This window comes from Neltuma alba, unplaced genomic scaffold (assembly GCF_004799145.2).
Source record: "Neltuma alba isolate B1F8T4 unplaced genomic scaffold, ASM479914v2 tig00002524_pilon, whole genome shotgun sequence".
NCBI lineage: Eukaryota > Viridiplantae > Streptophyta > Magnoliopsida > Fabales > Fabaceae > Neltuma > Neltuma alba.
In genome coordinates, this window is record NW_021632899.1 from 34,650 (window position 1) to 56,130 (window position 21,481).

The 21,481-nt window shown below is 33.8% G+C and overlaps 5 protein-coding genes across 7 annotated transcripts; 2 read left to right on the forward strand and 3 right to left on the reverse strand.

Moving 5' to 3' along the window:
• The first annotated feature begins 1 nt into the window (after nt 1).
• On the forward strand, nt 2–6,749 carry LOC114731254 (inositol-tetrakisphosphate 1-kinase 3-like). Of its 3 annotated transcripts, none has more exons than XM_028918404.1 (11): nt 169–249; nt 424–525; nt 971–1,052; nt 1,250–1,282; nt 3,357–3,477; nt 3,721–3,813; nt 4,173–4,292; nt 4,380–4,556; nt 4,851–4,906; nt 4,998–5,082; nt 6,416–6,749. In XM_028918404.1, the coding sequence occupies exons 5-11, from the start codon at nt 3,435–3,437 to the stop codon at nt 6,511–6,513; spliced, it is 672 nt and encodes a 223-aa protein (XP_028774237.1). In that variant the 5' UTR covers nt 169–249; nt 424–525; nt 971–1,052; nt 1,250–1,282; nt 3,357–3,434; the 3' UTR covers nt 6,514–6,749. The 3 variants fall into 3 exon arrangements, with proteins under 3 accessions (XP_028774230.1, XP_028774237.1, XP_028774244.1); XM_028918411.1 differs by having other exon boundaries at nt 235–249; nt 440–525; XM_028918397.1 differs by lacking the exon at nt 424–525 and having other exon boundaries at nt 2–249.
• Nucleotides 6,750–10,342: 3,593 nt separating this feature from the next.
• Nucleotides 10,343–11,179, forward strand: LOC114731302 (agamous-like MADS-box protein AGL62). Its single transcript, XM_028918442.1, has one exon. It carries the CDS (start codon nt 10,343–10,345, stop codon nt 11,177–11,179), a length of 837 nt encoding a protein of 278 aa, XP_028774275.1.
• A 2,941-nt stretch (nt 11,180–14,120) lies between these two features.
• Nucleotides 14,121–14,745, reverse strand: LOC114731310 (cysteine-rich repeat secretory protein 29-like). Its single transcript, XM_028918450.1, has 2 exons — nt 14,551–14,745; nt 14,121–14,465 (listed from the first exon to the last, which is right to left on the reverse strand). The coding sequence occupies exons 1-2, from the start codon at nt 14,743–14,745 to the stop codon at nt 14,121–14,123; spliced, it is 540 nt and encodes a 179-aa protein (XP_028774283.1).
• A 3,075-nt stretch (nt 14,746–17,820) lies between these two features.
• LOC114731320 (cysteine-rich receptor-like protein kinase 26) lies at nt 17,821–18,393 on the reverse strand. The gene has a single exon (XM_028918461.1). It carries the CDS (start codon nt 18,391–18,393, stop codon nt 17,821–17,823), a length of 573 nt encoding a protein of 190 aa, XP_028774294.1.
• Nucleotides 18,394–20,728: 2,335 nt separating this feature from the next.
• On the reverse strand, nt 20,729–21,481 carry LOC114731329 (cysteine-rich repeat secretory protein 38-like). Its single transcript, XM_028918472.1, has one exon. It carries the CDS (start codon nt 21,479–21,481, stop codon nt 20,729–20,731), a length of 753 nt encoding a protein of 250 aa, XP_028774305.1.

Genomic DNA, 21,481 nt, shown 5'->3' on the forward strand with positions numbered 1-21,481 from the left:
GCAGGGTACAAGAATATTGAAAACGTAAACGTTGCAGACGAAAGGATTTGTTCTTTCTCTAGGGTTCTTGGGAAGTGCGAACATGAGGTTTGAAGGAGAAATCCACACTGAAGTAGAGGAGGAGGCTGAAGAGAAAGAAGTGAATTCAATGGGCGGGTCTCCACAGCAACAGAAACTAGTGGTTGGGTATGCCTTGACGTCCAAGAAGAAGAAGAGCTTTTTAAAGCCGAATTTTATTACTCTTGCCTGGTATTTTCCCTGTTCATTACACCTTTTTCATCATACAAGGAAAAGTATGCTGTTGGTGCTTGGATATTAATGTAATATTTAAGTTTTCTTTGTAACTTCCAGAAATGGATTGCCAAAGGATTTTGTGTTTTCTTTTAGTTTTGATTGTTTCCTGCGCTAAAGCGGCTTTTGCAGAGGTGGGGGGACACAGGTAGTGTCTTTGTCGATGGTGGTGGAGTTATTTTGTACCTTGGCTATCACTTTCGCGAGCCGAAACCCACATTGATTCGCTTCTTGGTATCTGACATCTCGGTCTTTTCTGTGTTCTAATTTAAATGAGAATATTCCACCATATATGCCCTTTGGATTAGTCCACGACGAGAATTCAAAGTCAAATTTTGATACTTTGTTCTTTGTTCTTAGATCAAATTATTCTTATTAAAAACCATCCTCGCTTGTCAGATATGTTGATTTTCGGCATTCTAATGCACATTTTTGTGCTCTGTTCAAGAAAACCTTGCCGCTAATTCGGGATTATGATTATTAATTACAGGAAATGGTTTCATTTCATTAATTAAATAATTGAGTCTTTTGACTTTTAATTTTCGCGTACCAGTTTACTCTGGAACATATTTGCTTAAAACAAAAATCCGTTGATGAATTGTCTTGAAGTGTCAATACTTTGTGCTCTCTTGAGACCTATAAATATTGATCCTGAAAATTTTTGTGATCCATGATGCAGGAGTAAGGGTATATCTTTTGTTTCCATTGATCTAAACAAACCATTGTCCGAACAAGGTCCCTTTGACATTGTTTTGCATAAGGTGTGGCTTCCTTCATGATTATACCAGTACTACCTTGTAATTTGTAAATGTCTTTATCCTGGGCCCTTTTGTTTACTAGCTGGATTATAAGTTTTTCTGCCTTTTCTTGCTCATGATAGTCTGTTCCATATTATAAAATCAAATATCTCTGTTTCTGTATTCTCTATATAGTCTGACAGGCTGTGTGTTCTTTTCAGCTGTCAGGGAAGGAGTGGCGTGAAGCTATTGAGGTTTGTGAACACCAAAATACTTCTCTCAACTTTCAAATTGTACTGGTAATCCTGTACTGTTGTGATCTTGCATGTGATTGTTTGAAATCATTGGCATCTGCTAAAGCTGGGAATGAAGCGTAAAATGACATTGATCTGAGGGCTAAATCCTCTGAATCCAAAAAAAAAAAAAAATTGTTTTTATCTGTTATAATTTGCAGAGTTCTTGCTCTCCTCATCAGGCATGATAATCAGATAGCAGAAATCAGTCCCTTAATAATTTAAGCAAGTGAGAATTTACATTTCATGGTCAATCTAAATATTGATAAGCCATTGGTGAACTTAGTTGCTGGAAGAAGAAATTAATTTGCCGTTTTCTTGGTCTTTGCTGCATCTTTTTGTGGTTGAAAATGCTGTTCAAAGAAGGTATCATAAAATATTTTGTTATTAGAAATAAATATTACTATAATACCCTTTCTTCCATTTATTTTTCCCCAAAATTTATAATTTTCTTCACAATTTTTTTGTTATGATTAGAATCAGCATATTTCTTGCCAAAGCTTAATATCTTATTTAATATAAAATGATCGAATAGTGCCTTTCCAAAGTGCTTTTAACCTCTATCAAGTACAAAAGGAATTTAAGGATATTCATTTTATCGTCAAATTATGGATTTTAGCAAATGTGCTATATGTTTTAATGCTTAAAATATCAAGGTTAATGCCAACTCTTGTTTGATCTGGTAATTTTAATTTTCCAATCACATGAAAATATTGTTAAATGAAGCTAGGAACTTGTGGTTCAAGAACTGGACGGTTTTCGGTTCTTTCAGAAAGTGCCATAACTAATAACCCAAACTAGCTTTTCTGCTCTTAAGAAATACCGTTAAATCTAACAAATTACCAGTGATAGGAGAAAACGTTCCCTGTTGGTCATTTGAGCAGCCCTCTCACAAGGATCCACATGATCATTTTTGGCTGGAGAGTATTCAGAATGAGTCTTATGCTGCCTGCATATTTCTGGAAGCATTACACAACTCATAAGAGAATATACACATTTCAAAATGAGAATATATAAATTTCAAAATGAGGCAGTTGTTGAGACATTCAAGGGCGTCTCTACGCATCCATGTTTCAGAAGACAAAGGAGAGAAAAAGACATTCCTTGGATCCTATATCTAAAAATTGTTAGCGAAACAACTACAAACAGGGGGTAAAATATAGCAAAACTAATGTCCAGTGATATTTTGAAAGAGGCATATGGCCAATTCTTTTGGCAGCAATAGCTCACCTTGCTTAGCTGTTATCTAGGAAAGAAAAATGCAATCTTGTGATAGTATACAATGCTCTCTCTTTTTAACAGTGCAAAGGTTTTCTTCAATTACTCGATGGTTCCCTTGGGTTCACTTCTGAAGATTAATCAGGTTCTCTTTCTCATCCTGAAATGAGGGAAGAAAGGTGCTTCTTTGGTTGGAATAGAGTTAGGGAAAGTGACAGTTGGTTAGATGTCTCTATGGAATGAAAATTCTGATTGATTGGTCAGCCCTTTACACATTCTCTTGCGTGTGATTCAGTTAAAATGCTTCTTTATCATTGTGTGTGTGTGTTTCCCCTCTGGATATGGTGCAATGTCGAGGTTCATATTCTTGGTTGGTAAGAATAACTTTTGCCATTTTCATCGATCTCAATGGATTGTTCTTTTCTTGAAAGTTTGTCTTGCATAGGCAATCTACCTTCTGTGGAGATAAAGAACAGGGTTGGATGAGATTCCAGAATTCTGGAGACATGAATTAGAACATAGAGATGGAAACTACGGAATGAAGAAGTCTTTGTGGTTTATGTATTCATAAATTGTCTGTAAATGATATGGAGAAATCTCATCTTTAAACTGTCAATGAAAGTTTGCCTTCGTGCTTCTGTAATCTGAAGGAAGTCTGCTTGATGTTCTAGTTGGCCTAGGTATCAGACCATCTTTTTGGCACATTGTTGACCAGCTTACCAAAAGCAGACCAATTAATGATTGTTAGATGATAGTCTTTGAAGCCTTTGTTGTAAATGGATGGCTAATTTTACTCTTTCATCATTTTTTTTTGAAGGACTACAGGCAAAAACACCCTGAAGTTATCATTGTTGATCCTCCAGATGCAATTCAACACTTGCAAAATCGCCAGTCCATGCAGCAAGTTGTGGCAGATTTAAACTTATCTGACTGCAATGGTAACTTATTGCATTAAGGAACCAAATTATAACTTTTATCGGATTATTTACATGAATTGTTTATGAAAAGTAAAAACTACGAGAATTTTAATAGAATTTTGTCTGGGGTTAGCATATAGCTGACGTGTAAGAATAAGTTTATTGCCTTTTGTGTTGTAAGTTGAATCCATATTCTTTCTTTGTTAAACTGGACTTTCTCAGTACCGACCAATCTTTGTATTTTAATAAACTGCATATCTATAGGCAAAGTCGGCATTCCGCGACACTTGGTCATCACAAAAGACCAGTCGTCCATTCCTTACGAAGTTGCTAAAGCTGGAATGAAGTTGCCACTAGGTATATATATCTTTTGTTTCTTCCCCTTTTTGGATCCTTACCTTAGTTCTAGTAATGGAGGATGGCAATTGCTTTGACCTTGGATATGGTGTGAATTCAGCCAATATCTCCACTACTTGATCTTGAATGTTGCATGAGAATAAATTTATGCATTTGAATGAGCTTCTATGGGACTTGATTTTGCTTTGTCAGCTAATCCTTTTCTTAGATGTTGTCTAATGAATCAAAGAATATATGTAGCTAGTTGGTTTGCAGAATTTCTTGTTCTGATTATCCTGTTTGAGTATTTTCAGATTTACTGTCATCTCTTCCATAGATATAGTTTTTAAAATATTCACTTCTTCATTTGCTATTTTCAGTTGTAAAGCCTTTAGTTGTGGATGGCAGTGCAAAGTCACACGAACTATTTCTTGCTTATGATGAGTTCTCTCTTTCAACGCTTGAACCTCCATTGATTTTGCAAGAGTTTGTCAATCATGGTTTGTAAACTGATACACAAGTCTGAATGTTTTATATGGTTAATTTAATTTACGTGGTAATATACTGAGGGATGTTTGACATTGCAGGTGGTCTTCTCTTTAAGATTTATATTATTGGGGAAACCATAAAGGTTGTTAGGCGTTTCTCTCTGCCTAATATCAATAAACATGATCTGTCAAAAGTGGCTGGTGTAATCCAATTTCCAAGGGTTTCAAGTGCTGCAGCTTCTGCAGATGATGCTGATTTAGATCCCAATATTGCTGGTGAGACTTGGAAAATTTTCTTCCTCCTCCTGCCAAAAGAATAAAAAAAGGATATTTGTTTATGAACTAGTCTTTCATCTGTATGCTCCAATCAATGGCATCTGTTTAGCCTTTTACAAAGAGGTACTGTTTAGTTCAAACCTCAAATAAGATCTCTATATTGTATTCATGAGTGAATTTGAACTCTTTTATTCCCCCGTTTCATTAGGCTGTAGTTAGGTTGACATATGTATATTCGAGTAAATGTTTGGAACAAGTGGCTCCTTTGCACTTAATGGAGTATTCTTGTTGCAGAATTTCCTCCAAAACCCTTGTTGGAAAGGCTTGCAAGGGAGCTTCGTCAGAGATTGGTAATTTTGGATTGTTTTACTTCCTTTTGCTGCGACAGTCTCTTTCTTTTCTTGATGGTAAACTTAAAATTAACGGCACCACCATGTCCAGGGTCTCCGCTTGTTCAACATGGATATGATCCGGGAACATGGGACCAAGGATGTCTTTTACGTCATTGATATCAACTACTTCCCTGGCAAGTACCGTTTATTTTTTGTATTTACTATTTAAGCGATCTATGTAGTTTCTGGTTGTTATTGCAAATCTATTATGAATTATGGTGTGCAGCCTTCAACCCTGTCAGAGGGATTTCCCTTATTAATCTGTTATGAACTTCTTCCGTCTACACCCTGTATGTTTAGGTCCAAATGATAATTTAATTTGCAGTCTTGTTCATGAAAACTTGCTCTGTTTGTCAGAACTCAGAACTCAGAACTAAGATTATGTTAGGCAATGGTGTAAGAAATTAAGTGTTGGTGTGTGTATGCATCTTTCTCTCGGCATACGCATTAATTGGGTAATAAGTATTAATACGATTTCATCACATTCACTGAATATAGTGAGTATTCCAGATTTGGCGTACACCCTTAGGAATGGGCACGTGGTATAAATCTAGAATTTGATTTAGATGGCCCCTATCTTATTTTTGTAATTTCATATTTAGAAGATTGATATTTTGCAGCTGGTTTATTTAAAATAAAAATATTAAATCTAAATTTTTTACAAAATAGTAAGATTTTGGCTGTTCAAATCTAAGCTGAAAGGTCCAGATGTTTGAGATATGCACTGATCCATATTATGGGGCTGCTTGGGTAGCTTTTTCGAGAGGTCTAAATATGCCTCTTAATGCTGTCAAGCACCCAAATTTGGAAAATGTTTTGGTCACAAACTAGTGTAAAACTTTAGTTATACTGAGGTCGGATGTTCGGTCAGGCCTCTTGATAATGTTACATTGACAAAGCACAAGGAAGTAGGAGTCCAGGAAGCCTTTTCTTTTTTTTTTTTTTTTTTTGGGGGGGGGGTAATTTTTTTCTCGAGACAATAATTACAACACTCTCACAAATACTCTGTACGTCACAGCGCACAACCTTTACAGACATCATGGAAACACCAAGTACAAATGAAATAGGAATATTACAGCTTGTAACATTTCAAGAATTTCTGTAAGCCAACACACGTTGCCTCTGGACCATAGTCACACCAATACAGCAAGAACAGACAAGACACAACGTGTATAACAAATTTTTTTTTTTTTTTTTAAAAAGACAAGACACAACAGTGGAAGCGGATCTGGTAACAGGTGTTAGACTAGGTAGGACAAGAACTTCACAATGCCTGTAACATATCTTATCAGTGGCTATATGAACAGTTTGTTTGCATGTATGTCCTTTCTAATAGTTGTGTAAGATTTCGTCTTGCATGTATGCAGTTTATTAGCTTGTTAGATATTTATTGTTTTGAGTTCCTAATAATGCGCTTGCACCGATTACTATTATTCTGGCTAAACATTTGTCAATTTGTCCCTGCAGGATATGGAAAAGTACCAGACTATGAGAATACATTTACAGAGTTTCTTCTTAGCCTAGCGCCCAGCAAGTGTAAGAGGAGACCGCCTACTCTCGGATGAAGGAACTGTACATAGATCCGTTAAAGGTTTCTTGAGTGAGAAGTGGGAAACACTAGGCTTAACATCATCTAAGTGCAGCTTTGATGTCCGAAAGTTCCTTTTAAGAAGGGCTATCATTTTATTTTTCTGGTGATATATTTTAGGATTTAAGACGCTTTTGGTTTATCTAGTTTTTGCAAAACTCAATTTTGCCCTCTTAGAGCAATCTAATTCTGATTCTTAGTCACATATTCGCCCGAAGTTTTAACCGATCAAATTTAATACTCCTCCGATCCTTAATATAAGATCTATTTAACTAAGTTGATTAGATTAAGGAAGTTAAATAAGTTAGTTAATTATAAGAAATATGATATGTTTTTTTTGTAAAACACCATAATTATCTTCCTTAATGTCTTCTCTCTCTTTTATTTGATTAGAGTTGAAGGAGTATTTATAAGTGTAATTTAGAAAAAAATAATAAATATAAAAAACAGATTGTATATTTAGGATCGGAGGAATAATATCAACTAACTTGTTGATATGAATGATAAGGTTTTGAGAACTCATATTTTGGTAACCATGGCATCCATTCGGGGAAAAAATACTACTTCCGGTTCTTAATATAAGATCTTGTTTGACTTTTATTTTGGTTTTAAATATAAGATCTCAATCAACTTTGTCTTTTATAGTTATACTTTTTTTTCAAATTAGCTCTTCTAATAATGATAGTTCTAGTCAATATACTTGATTATTAAGGATATTTTAAGAAAGACAACACCTGTTTAGGACAAATAACTAACTCAACTTATTTTCTTAATCTCCTCAAATTATTAATTGACTCTTATAATTAGGACCGGAGGTAGTATTGTATAGTGGAGGATAGGAATGTCCTTTCTGAAATCAATTGAAAAGTAAAATTGTCTTCTACTTTCTTACTATTTTTGACTGCGCTAGACTGCATGATAATGAAAAATCAGTGCATATTTTTTTATTAATAATTAATTTAACTATTTTTTAAATTTATTTAAATTAGTTAAATAGGTCATATATTAAGGATGGATGTGTTATCGTTTTTATTTTGTCAACTAGTAAGATTTAGTTTGATTTAGCAACAAGTTACATGGCTAGTGCCTTCTTCAACAAGCTCACATGCATGGTGCATATATATGGTTCATGAAATGGATTTAGTTAACGTAATTCTAGCTAATTTTATCAATTAATCGCTTTATAACTCTTTTCATGGGTCCTGTAAGAGAGAAATAAGGAGTCAACGGTGGAAATTCACATGTCAAGATACTTCCATTACTTTATCTCTTTCTTGACTAACCCAGACAATTGTAGCACAAAAACTAATTGGTTGTAGCAGAATTAACTGTTCTGTGTCAATTAGATTAACGGTGGTCTCTGTACACTCTAGATTTTCATAATTATCATCAAGCAAAGTCAACTTTCAGCTGCAAATCAGTGTTCAAAGAATATGTCAAGAGATAGGAGTAACGGGGCTATTTATTTGATTTTATTTCTCCCAAGAGACAGAGTAATTCATAATAACTTTAGGGCATGAACCAAACCAAAGTTTTTAATATAAATAATTAATAAACAACTATATATTTAATTGATTAATTCAATTTATCTTATTACACGTTTAAAATATTTTCAACTTAGTTTTCAATAAAACATATAGAATTATCCAATATGAATATAAAATACTACCTCTAGTTTTAAATGTAGAAATTTGATAACTAATTTTTAAAGATTAAGAAAATTAGTTAAGAAAGTTATTTATAAAATATGGGGATTAGTTTTGCTACAACACTTCTTGATGGAAATTTAAAAATCTCTTAATATATATAAGCAATAGGGCAAGTTTAAGGGAAAAATTATAAAATAGATTAAGATATTATATTTAAAATTAAAACGACATTATTCGCCCCTTCTTAAATTGAGAACCGGAGTGAATATTTGATATGAAAACAATCTTTTAATTGACATAGCTGGTCTCCATTTCAATCTAACCACTTCTTTTGTGGAGTTCAAAGAAGACACGAAGTCACCTTTCCTTCAACTTTTCAAATAAGCAGGACCTCTAACCTCTCAGAGATTTATAACAATACGTACTTACAAACCTTAACTTAGACCATATAGATCTTATTATTCATGAAATTAAGGGCAAATAATATATCATAATAAATTATACTACATTCGGTCCTTAATATAAAAATTAGTTGAGAGTTGAATTTAGTCCTAAATATAAGATTGTAATTCACTTTGTCTCACATCTCTTCCCAAAATATTCCTATTAATTGTAAGAGTTTTCCATAAAGGAATAATTCTAATAATCCAATTAGGATGTATAGTTTAGAGAGATTAATATACATTTGTGATAGAAAAATAATTAACTTAATCAATTTTCTTAATATCTCCAAGTTAGTTATCTAATTCTTATATTAAGGAGTAAAGGTAGCATATCTAAGCAGCTTGTCTAAAACTCTTCCTTGAAAATGCACAACCATGAGTTGTAAAGTGGGTTTAAATCTGTAAGATAAAAGACTCATTGCATAGTTTCCTCTTTTTCTTTTAAACGTATCTAGATGTATCAATGGATTGTGTGTGAAAACTAGATAGATAGCAGCATAAAAAAGTCATATTACAAATGCTTTCATAATCTCTTTCTAATTTTTGCAACTGAAAAAGGTCATTATGTGCAGAAATGGAATATTTGTGTGTCTTTGTCATCAATCCCATTCTAAAAAGAGATGCCATGTTTCCATCTTTCCAGATTTAGCTTCTGATACAAAAGCAAGTGTTAAACCTGTATATCCGCCATATTATCCCATTTTTAGTTAACCAAATTAAAGTATTTAATAAATAAAGAGCCGCAAAATGTTTTATTTGAAAATTGAAAATGGGAAAACGCAGTTTCAGTAAATTACGGTGTAGTAAAAATTTCACAAAAGAAATATTACAAAGATTAATTTTATAGGATTTGGTATCGATGCATAAAGTAAATTAGGATAAAAAGCTCCGCGTTTGTTTGTTGAAGAGAACATCTTGGATTACTCCAGTGTATCACTTATTAGTAAAAAAATATAGACTCATAATTTCACAGTTAACCATTAAACTTTTTTTTTTCCCATGGGAAAAAAGACCAGGTCAATATATTTCAGTGAATTCAGTGGAATTTTCATAGTTTTTTTTTCAAAGATAAGATTGAGTTATATAATATAACATACTTCTCTAGTCTTACTACAAAAAAGATTTTTTGTCCTATTTGTAACTTTATTGAATTTTTTAAATATAAATGTATTATTTTATTTGCTTATGTATTATTATATAGATTGTTATCTTCTTGAAAAGTGTCGGTATTAAATAGGAAAAAAAAACCAAAAAATTAAATTTTAAAGAAGAATTAATGGAGTTTAAATTTTTTATTGGTTCTGATAAAATATATTAGAAGTGACTAATAAATAAAATCAGATGAGTAACTAAACAGGCTAATTATGGTCACCATTTCCAAACATTAAAGTTCCTACCATATTTAACATAAAATCACCCCCTAATTATAACATTGAATCCAATGCCATTATAGTCATTATCAGAGAGATTTTTTAAAAAATCTCAAACCCTGAAAAAATATGAATGTAACCAATATTTGTAATAATTATTCTGACACCTAATTAAGACAAATGGTTTGTCCCACAAAACCACTGTGTTGAACCCTTCCCAGAAGCCCTATAAATTGACCCCAGCTCCATCCCTTTCTGTGTACCATTCAAACACTGATTTTTCTCTTCAATTCCTTTATTCTATCTTTCTGTGTCACTTGTGAATTTGCAGTTTAATCTCGGCCATGTCGTCGTCGAGCTCAAATGCAGGTGGAAGGAGGAGTAAGGGTCGCCAGAAGATTGAGATAAAGAAGATGGAGAATGAAAGCAACCTGCAAGTGACCTTCTCGAAGCGACGAGCCGGCCTCTTCAAGAAGGCCAGTGAGCTTTGCACTCTCTGTGGGGTTGAGGTTGCCCTAATCGTCTTCTCTCCCGGCGACAAGGCTTTCTCGTTCGGCCATCCAAGTGTCGATGCTGTTTTGGACCGTTTCCTGAATGGTGGTGTGCCACCACAGCCTCCGTCAGCTTCCATGCAGATGATGGAGGCTCACCGGAGCGCTGCCGTCCAGGAACTTAACGATCAGCTCACTCGCCTCATGGAAGAGCTAGAGGTGGAGAAGAAGCACGGAGAAGAACTCAACAGGAAGTTGAAGGAGATGGAGACCAAGTTCTGGTATGCTCAACCGATTAATAGTCTCACCATGGATCAGCTAGGGAGCTACAAGGCGCGTCTGGAGGAGATGAAGAAGACAATGTGGGGCCGAGCTGATCGGGCTATGCTCCATGTTGCTTCAAATGCCAACAAACCTTCTCAGTTCTATGTGGGTAGCAGCTCTTCCGCGGGCTGCCGGCTGCCGCCGCCGCCACCGCCAACGCAGAATATGGCAGCTCCACCTCCACCAGCCCAGGTGTTTCCTCCCCCTCTCGCGCAGCCATTCCTGCAGCAATCTCCGATAATGTTCGAAGGAAACATGATGATGTCGCCACCCCCGCCTTTGCCTCCGCCTCCTCCACCACCTGCTCCTCAAGGATTCCAGCAGTATCAGAACCTGGAAGAGAACAGCGGAGCAGGATACTGTTGATCTGTTGAGGTTGTCTCTCGCAGGAGAATGCCCTGTTTATGTCCAAACTTCAGTTGTTGGACTCTTTTCAGCCTTTGGGATTGGGTTATGTTTCATTGTCATGTCGTTTTTCTCGGTGTCTGCGTAGGTGCCGAACGTGGGTTCTAATGTTTCTTGTTTTCATGTGTCATTTCCTGTTTGTTTTGTGATAGTGCTTTTTAATAATTATAATAACAATGATAAAGGGCTTTCTCTTATTCCTGTGTGAGCATACCTCTTCAAAATTCGGATGGTAAAGTTCAACTAATGAATATAATGAAGGTATTGATTCAATTGATCTTCGAGAAAAACTGTTAATTAGATGAACAATAATTCAGACACTAGAGAATATAATCTTACGAACTCAGCATCGATCGATATGCGTACTGGAACAAGCTTTCTTCATAGTTAATCACATCAAGAGTTGGAATTTTCCAATTTTTTTCTCAGAAATGATAAATTAAGCTTTATAATAAGTAGATTTCACATATTGAGGAACGAGAATAGTGTCAGTATCCAGAGAAGAAGATGGAATTGTACTATGAAATGAATGTGATTTTTCATTATATTCATGGTTTGGTCAACACCAAGACTAAACTAGACCACACTCTTCTGATTGTACCAATGAAAAGGAGCAAAGCAAAGAGAACAAACGAGTCCTGAGAGAATCTCATGTTCGTTGCAATGGAGAAATTTACTAAGAGCAATGATATAATAACAGTTCTTATGAGTGTGACAGAGCTTATAATGAATTAATTAGGTTCAGATCCCACGTAACATATAATTTACTGAATCTACATGCAAATAAATGAAATGTGGGCCCATGTACAGCCTTTCATTTTCCTGAATATTACAATACTGTCACAGAGAATCCAAGTTAATGAGAGACATAATTATGCCTGAAAGTCAAAATTGAAAAGTCTAATTTCACATTTAACATGCTTCATTTTTCTCAACAATCCCTATGTTTGTTGCAATTCAAAATTGAAGTCAAACTTGTAACCGGCATTGATTTTTGTGGATGTAATATGCAGAATCATGATTTTTCAAATTTTAGAGAGAATGAATCCTGAATGATTTGTTCTTACAAAAATGCAGGTATTTTTGACACCCCATTGTTGTATTTAATTTGCTGATAAATCCATGGACAAGGAAATTTTGCGCACCAAATTTTGTTTTTTTGGAAGAATGATTACAACTAAATTATGAATCTTCATTTTTCAACCAAGTAGAATTAAGCATCGTATATATATAATCTAATTGAGGGGTTGTTTTGCTATGTGTAGAATGTGGCAGAATATTAATAAAATTTAGACGTGTCGTCTTTTCTTAAGGGAGGCACCTTTAATTTTCGTATCCACCGAGAGGTTCAAATGAGAAGGTAAAAGATAGGAACATACAAATAGTTAACACATTAAAATAGGTGTGTAATCATCAACATATTAATTTATAAGGAAAATATGTGTAAAAGTCAAATTATGTACAGAAGAAAAGGAAGATAAAATCACTTAAAAGATAGAAAGGAAATTGAGAGACAATTCGTATATATTATATTGAAATTTATTATGAGACTGGACACATACTATTCTCATTTCAGTTATATAACTTGATATTTTGAGTTGAGTGTATATATGTTATTGTGTCTGCTCATAAATAACAGGAATGGCATTTCATCTTTATTGTGATAATAAGAATCATGCTCAAATTGATTTTAGATTGTTCAAAGTAAATTTATTTTAAATTTTATATCTAAAATATTTTTTTATTTTGTATAAGCATAAAATTAAAATAAAATTATAATTTTTAAAAATTACATAATATAAATTTTAAATATGGACTATCCAATTTTTATTTGACTGTGCACATGTCATCATAATAACGAGCACATAGGAGGCTATGCTAATTTAATCAATAAATTTGAGCCTTAAGATATATTGCTACATTAAATATTCGTCTGGAAAACTTTATCGTCATTGTGGTTCTTCCTACTACAGCTTAGGTTGGTCGAAGGTTAATGTGACTAACAGATACCGGGTGGCTCTATAAAAAGGAAAAAGAGAAACACTTGATAGTTATAATCAGTTTAATAGAAGAAAAAATTAGTATAAAATATTTCACATATTCTGCTTTTCACTGTAAATATATGTTTATTTGAAGCTACTACGTCCGGTCTTTAATATAAGAGCTAATTGACTAATTTGAGTAGATTAAAAAAACTAGTTAAGTTAGTAATTTGTAATAAATAAGTGTTGTTTTTCTTAAAATATTCTTACTAATTAAGTGTATTGGCTAGAACTACCATTATTACAAGAACTCTCTTAGAAAAAAAAAGGATAAATATGAGAGACAAGGTGGATTAGCATCTTTTATTTATGATGAAAATAAAAGTTAAATGAGCTCTTATATGAAGGATCGGAGGTAGTATTTATTTCTGTCGAAAATCATAAATTTAATGCCGTATATAATTCCATATGTTTGTTCTTTGCATGGCGTTGTCTAATGTGAATCTACCGGTTTAATGTGTAACCGTGCTTTTTAACAAAAATAAGTAACATTTTTCTTCAAAATTTGAATGTTGAAGTTCAATAATACATGAATCTAGCGTGTCGGTTCGATAATCTTTGTAGAGATTATCGAATCCTAAGAATTATCAACCACAAAAATGCATAAATTTAAGAGATGACATATATGTAGTCGAAAAATTAAGCCATGAACAATTCAGGAAATTCCAACTCGGGATATATATATATATATATTTATATAGGTTAATACAATGTTTATCATCATTTGGTCTGTCTTCACGTAATTTCAAATGATAATTTTTAGTTGCTCGAAGAGTAAAATAATTCAGATTTTATTAGAACATATATAGGACCTACGTTTAGATGAAAAGAAAGTTCATGTATTAAAATATTTGATTAGTTCATATGTCGTCATAGAATTGGATCTTCTCAAATCGAAGATTACAGCTCAATTCGATAACCCTACCACCAACCTTGTTCAGACAACAAGCTCGGATTCGCAAGACAGCGTTCTGTAAGCAATCGTTGCAATCTTTCTGAGACAAATCAGGCATGCATTGAGCAAGACCATAAACAGTTTCGGACTTATCAGATGTTTCACTTCCCACAGCAACCTTATAATCATCCCTACCACCAGAAGCTTGGTTTCTTAACTTTTCCATTAGAACTTGTAGCGCTCTTGTGTAGCTCGCCGCGTCTTTTGCATCTTCTGGATTGTTAAAACTGTAGGAAAATGAAGGATCCAGCTATACTTGCTTTGCATTGGAATATCAGAATAGTGAAAGTGCACAAGTCATAGTATCCAAATGCGTCCTTCTGAATTTTACATGCCTTTGGGAGATCGGTTGTGGCATTGTTGAAGCAACTCCAGCAAGTATCCGGCTCCACGTCAGCTTGGCACAGCCCTTGTAAGTAAACTGTATCAGGGCCTTCGCCGGCGGAGGAAGTATGATAGCCAAAGTCAAATTCTGTCTCGGAAGTGAAATTAGAAAGAAGGACATTGCGGTTGGTTTCATAGGCACTCATCTGCAAGGCTAGGGTTCCTACATATTTCTTCTATAAGTATAATGGCCATTGGGAGGAAGCGGACCGGAGAGAATAAGGTGAGGAAGCAAAGAAAGCAAAAGAAACGAAGAAATATCAGAGGTACTCATCGTGCATTAATGGAATAATGGAATGAAATGTGATCCATGAGACAACATATTTATACTACAGAATCAACAAGAAGTCTAAGAAAAGATGCGAATAATTAGTATAGGATTACCAGTCCTGCACATACCTAAATTATGATCAGCTTATTAATTATTAACTCTAGCATTTTGTTCCAATCATGTTCTCGATTAGATGTGGCACTTCTCATATTATAAATAATTAATGTCCATTCCGTACATTCCACAATGTCCATTCACTAAATTCTTTTATACTCATAGCATATTCCATCACGAATTAATTTCAGAGCTCATCGCAATAACTACCATAATACTCATCATTGTGACGACATTTTTGGTTGCGTCCAGTCATTAATAACTTGATTATTTTTAGATAATAGTAGATAGAAACAATGCTTGTAAGGAGTCCTATTGAAACCAAGAAACATAGACCTACCTGCCTCCACACCCTCAAATACAATTTTAACAGTTTCGATTTAAATTTTTTAAATGAAAATCATCATTTTTAAAAACTTATAATTAAGAAACAATTTTTATTTCTGATTCTGAACATATCAAAATATCAGACTATTAAAAATGTAATATATATGTATAATATCTGGTTTTTTCAATTTTTATATGGAAATCTAAATTCCATTCTGTTCTATTTATTTTATGTCCATTTCTTTTGAATTTTACATATGAATGGGGTATTGAAAGAGTGTTTATATTTAGGAAGATTTGATGCTCATCACTCAAACTGAATCACATCCATTAATTAATGTCCTTCGTTCACTACATTCCAGAATGGAACTCAAGTGCCCCCATACGTTGTGGTGGGGTTCTCTGTTCTCATATTACACACAGGCACTCAATAAACACAATTTATTAGACTTGACCTTAGCTAGCTTATTCTTCCTGCTTAGTTTTTGGGTCAATAAGGACATTATATTTCAGGTTTTCAGAAAACAAGATTGGTATATTTTATGCAAAATTTAGAAGTTTAAATGTTAAAGTCAGACATCAAGTAAATGAAGATCTTAGGGAGACACAAGTCTTGCAAGCCACACGTGAGCAAAACTTCAAGGACTTGAACATAATATAGCATAAACTCATTATCTGAGTTGGAGTATATTTGAAATCGGAAGTAGTATTACACATCAATTCTTGCATTTTCTTTCAATAATTTTTGTTCATTCGATTGCAGGACTTGTCAATTATAACCCAACAATCGATGTCAATTCACAAAATTGTAGTACCTCCGCTTTTCAATATAAGAGCTAGTTTATGAATTTGAGTAGATTAAGAAAATTATTTAAGTTAGTTATTTATAATAAATAAGTGTTGTTTTTTCTAGGATATATTACTATTCAAATTTATTAGCTAAAACTACTATTATTATGAGGACTATCGTGAAAAAAAATAAATATGAAGGCAAAATAAATTAAGCTCTAATATTTAGGATTAAAATAAAAAACAAATGAGCTTTTATCAATAACAGTAGGTAATATTACACAATATCCATTAACTACATCCCATATTGGAATTTAAATGCCAACTAAGTTGCCGAGTCTCCATTATTCTCATATATTCCGAGCACTGTTTCTATTTATTTATTTTTTATTTGAACAAATTTATTATTGAGAGACATCTGAGAAAAATGGCCTCAGATAACTAAAGATGCGTAATCTACGCACAGAAAAAAATTGGATTTGAGCCTTTTCTTTACATTTTTTCTAATCCTAAAATGTAAGACCCATTTTATACAAAATGGGTCTTACATTTAGAATATTTTAGAAAATTAATTTGGCATATTTTAATTTCTAACAGATTTAGCAGTTTTACATAGATAAAAGTCAGACGTTAAGTAGATGAAGCCGCAATGGGGACTTGTTCAATTCCTACGTAATATATCGTACAGTACAAGTATTATTTGTTTATTTAATGAAAAAAGTATTTGTGTTTATTTCCCGCGTTTACTTCGCAATTATTACCCGGCAGATCATTGATGCCACAGAAAATAACATCCATTCATGGCTTAGCAGGTCTTTTTCTTTTTTGAGTGCTCTTGTTACGTTTTATTTCTTCAAACAAAAGTTAATTCTATAGTTTTTTCAATGTCGTTACGTATGTATTTTTTAAATTAAGTCCTGTGTTCATCATGAAGCTTGAATTATGATATATAGATGCATTGTAATTTCTCTACTTTTGGATAAAAATGGAATGGTATTCTAAAGGACATTATAACATCGAATGAGAAAATATTTATAATATTGATTTTTTACACACATTAAAATATCCTAATACTTATTGTCAATCACCAATTTTGTATTTTTCAAACCAAAATATTAATTTTAATAATATGTGTATAGACAAATTCACGCATACTCCTCTGTTCCAATATATTATATAAGCAACTTCTTTTTGCATATAGCGGATCCTAAATATAAGCAGCAGATTTTTTGTCTGAAATTTTAAATATTCTTTACATTTTTCTCCATTAAATATATGTCTTTACACTACCTGTTACACATTCTCTCTTACTTACTGTCTTCATGAGTAAGAGTATATTTGAAAAATAAATTATATTTCTAACACATTAATTTTTTTTAACTAATTTTAATCAATATTTCGATTTATGTAATTTGGTTAGTTGTTGCTTATGAGAAAGTATTAGTTAGGAAGAGAGAGAAAGAGCGATAAATCTAAAGCATTCATATGTATTATTCAGACTTGCCATACACAAGTACTCTTTTTCAAACACACAAACCACTCTACTTATTTATACAGACTTCCACGACACTCCAAGCAACCTTACGTTTAGCATAATTTACTCCTAGTCCTTGATGGGTCACTTATTCCTAAACACATAAATAAGCCAAGTTCGTATAGAGATGCACCCATAAAAGGTAACTAGTATATATTTTGACTCACATTTCCAAGAGATCAGAGTTTAAATATCATAATAGAAATGAACCGTCTCAAATCGAAGATTGCAGTCGAGTTTAATAACCCTACCACCAATCTTGTTCCTACAACAGACTGGGATCTCTGACATCGCGTCATCCAAGCAATCACTACACTCTTTCGTAGACAAATCTGGCGAGCACTGAACAAGACCATAAACATTTTCAGACTCATCAGCCACTTTGCCTCCCACAGCTACCTTAAAATCAGACTCCCCAGAAGCTTGGCTTTTCAGTCTCTGCATTAGATCAGTAAGCGCACTTGTGTACTTTTCCTTGTCTTTTGCATCTGTTGGGTTGTTGTAACTATGGGGAGGTTGAGTGCCGATATTTCTGCGTCTTCGATTGCTGGCATAGTATAAAGTGCAGAAGTCATAGTACCCAAATGCTTCTTTCTGATTTGGACATAACGTTGGGAGACGAGTTTTGGCATCGTTGAGGCAATTCTGACAAGTTGTCTGATTCACATCTCCCCTGCACAGACCTCGTACGTGAACTATGTCGGGGTCTTGACCGTGCTGCAAATCGTAGAAGCCATCATCAGTTGTGTTGGAAAGCATTGTCGAAAGAAGAGTATTGAGGTTGATTTGATAGGGACTGTTGTTTTCGTAGGTTCCTACTCCTCTGAAACACTTGTGATAAGGGAAGTCAGGCTGGCCGGAGAGAAACGTAAGGTGAACTAAGAACAAAACCAGAGCTAAAGAAATTACAGACGTTGTCATCATTGGAAGATAATGAAATGTGATGAGATGAGATGCCAGTAAACCACAGGTATTAGTTTAAAAAAAAAATTCCTCAACTTGCTTATATAAGCCAACAAACTAATGAAAAATATTAGTTTAAGTGCTCATCGCATCACTGCAATAAAATCTAAAACATTCAAAATTAAACCATTCAAAATTAGTTTTGATGGTCTAGATTTAAAATTTTTAACTAGTAAATTTTAAATAAACAAATTATTTTTTTAAAAAAACTTACAGTTAAGATATTATATTTATTTTGGATTATACACCTATTAAAAGGAAAATATTTTTAAAAAAACAAAAATATCAAGTGTTAAATCTTGACTGTTCATATTAAATTTAAATGGTTGAGATTTGGTAAGTATTGGTACTAAAATAATTGTTGTATGTGATCCAGGTTTCTAGAAATACAAGTCATGCGCATTCTTATTGTCAATTGAGTGCTCATTACCTCTTGCATTATTTTATTCGATACTGTAGTTAAATTGATGTACAGTTACTTATAGTGCATATCATTATAAGCCAACTATATGTCCACTCACATTTCTACATTATCGGAATATAAATGGCCACTTCATCTGCGGTGCCTCCCTCATATTCCCATGATAGATGGAAACGTTTTACGTACGTCATCCGTGATGCACAATGGAAAAAGGCCTCTTCTTATTTTCATTTTTAACGTTGTTCTGTGAATATTATGAAAATTCTAGGAGTTACAAGTTGAAAGAAGAGTAAGTTGGACGGGCAAAGTATTGTTCGTCTGTGTGTAACATAGTAATACAGACAATACCTTTATATCCTAGAAGAGGAACGAAGTGCGCGACAAATGAAAGACAAGGTTAACTGTAAAAATTAAAAATTATTTAGCTATTTGTAAAAAAAATTGTATGGGTATCATTTACATGAAAACTTCCACTATTAACCAAATCTCTCAACTAAATCTTATATCTAAGATAGAACAGTGTACATGACACAAGTCAAGGAAAACATGGGATTAGATCTCGAAAAACAAGTATCAATTGCACGTGGTCAACTATATGTGTGTGTGTGTGCGCCGCTCATTATGGTAAACCATACATTGCGTCTTTAATTTCTTCCACTAATTAATGTGTATCTTTTTTTTTTTTGGGCCAATTCCACAAATATACACTATCATCCATGTTTGTTGTGACAAAATGCATGCGTGGAACAAAGTAGTGGAATATCACAGCCGTCTAGTGAATTAAACCAATAAGATACATCAATATCTTTTTACTCTGTGTTCAAGAAAATGTACCAAACAAGCTAGCCATGGCTTCAGAGATCCATTATGGGGAAGGTACCTCAGAAGTAACAAGATATATATCCAGTGAACGAGATATATACTACTAGCTCTATCCAAGCATCATCATGTGAACGAGAATATACTGTTTCAAGCATAAACAAATGTGGCCTCAGTTAATTACTCCTTAATATTATGCTGGCTAACTAGGTGTTGGCCTTGAAGTTGATATTCAAATGCTCAGAAGTTGTGCAACTTCTTCCTATATAGGATGTCGAGTTTCTCTCAACATATCTCAATTTTTGCTGCCCAGGTCACTATGATTAAAGGTTTATACTTCACGAGTTCCCTGGTTCATCTTCGTTGCATGTTGTAATTAGAATTATGTTGTATTAAATCTTGTTCTATATTATTTTTTGTTGGCCACCAAAAAGAACTATTTCAATCAGAATTTCGCTCCTGTTATATGCTCTGCCAGGCTACCATTTGAAAAACATGCTTAGACTTCTCATATTCTCAGATGTATTAAGCTTGAAAGGCGAGTTTTTATTTGGTTTTCATCAAGAAAAATGCATATTATTTACTATATGCACCTTCTGCAAGTTATTATTTATTATTTTTCAGACCAACAACTGATGCAATTTCAGAAGTTGGAACAGTTAAGGGGAAATGCTGAGAGAATTATTAAACTTGACTTCTTTTGTGTGGTGAAAACTTCTGGAGTATAAACTTTGAGACACAGAGTTGAAGCTTTCTGATATTCATGCTTAAACAACTTTGCGACCAAGTCTATATACTTCTGACTATCACATGTTGGACCAAAAATCTAGCGAGGACAAAAGTCACACAAAACTAACACCTGAAAGCTCAAAAACTTACTGAAAAGGGTGATTAATCATCATAGAAGTGGACCCTCTCAAATCGAAGATTGCAACTGAATTTTATAACCCTACGACCAATCTTGTTCTCACAACAATCTGGGATTTTTGAGATAGCGTTCCCTAAGCAAGCGTCACAATCTCTTCTAGACAAATCCGGCGAACACTGAGCAAGACCATACACAGTAGTCTCAGACTCATCACCTATTATTTTGTATCCCGCATGGAACTTAAAAGTAGAGTCTCCAGAAGCAGCTTTGCTTTTCAGACTTCGCATCAGATCATTAAGCGCAATTGTGTAATGTTCTGCGTCTTCTGCATCTTGTGGATTGTTAAAATTGTGCGAAAAATCAGGAAACCGATATATCCCCAACAAGGAACGACTTGAGTATTGAAAAGTGCAGAAGTCATAGTATCCAAAAGCATCCTTCTGATATGGACACAGCTTTGGAAGAAGGGTTTTGGCATCGTTGAGGCATTTCCGGCAAGAAAATGGCTCCTCATCACCTCGGCAAAGCCCTTGTGCGTGAACTTTATCAGGGCTTTGGCCGAAGGAAGAACTGTAGAAGCCATAGTCAATTACTGTGTCGAGAGTGAAATTAGAAAGAAGAGCATTGAGGTTGGCGTAATAGGCACTTGGCTTTATGTAGGTTTCTTTGCCAAGTGAACAATTGTAATAAACGAAGCTGGGCTGGGCAGTGGAGAGAATGATAAGAGGATGAAAGAAGAAAACTAGAGCCAAAGAAATGATACAAGAGGTTGCCAT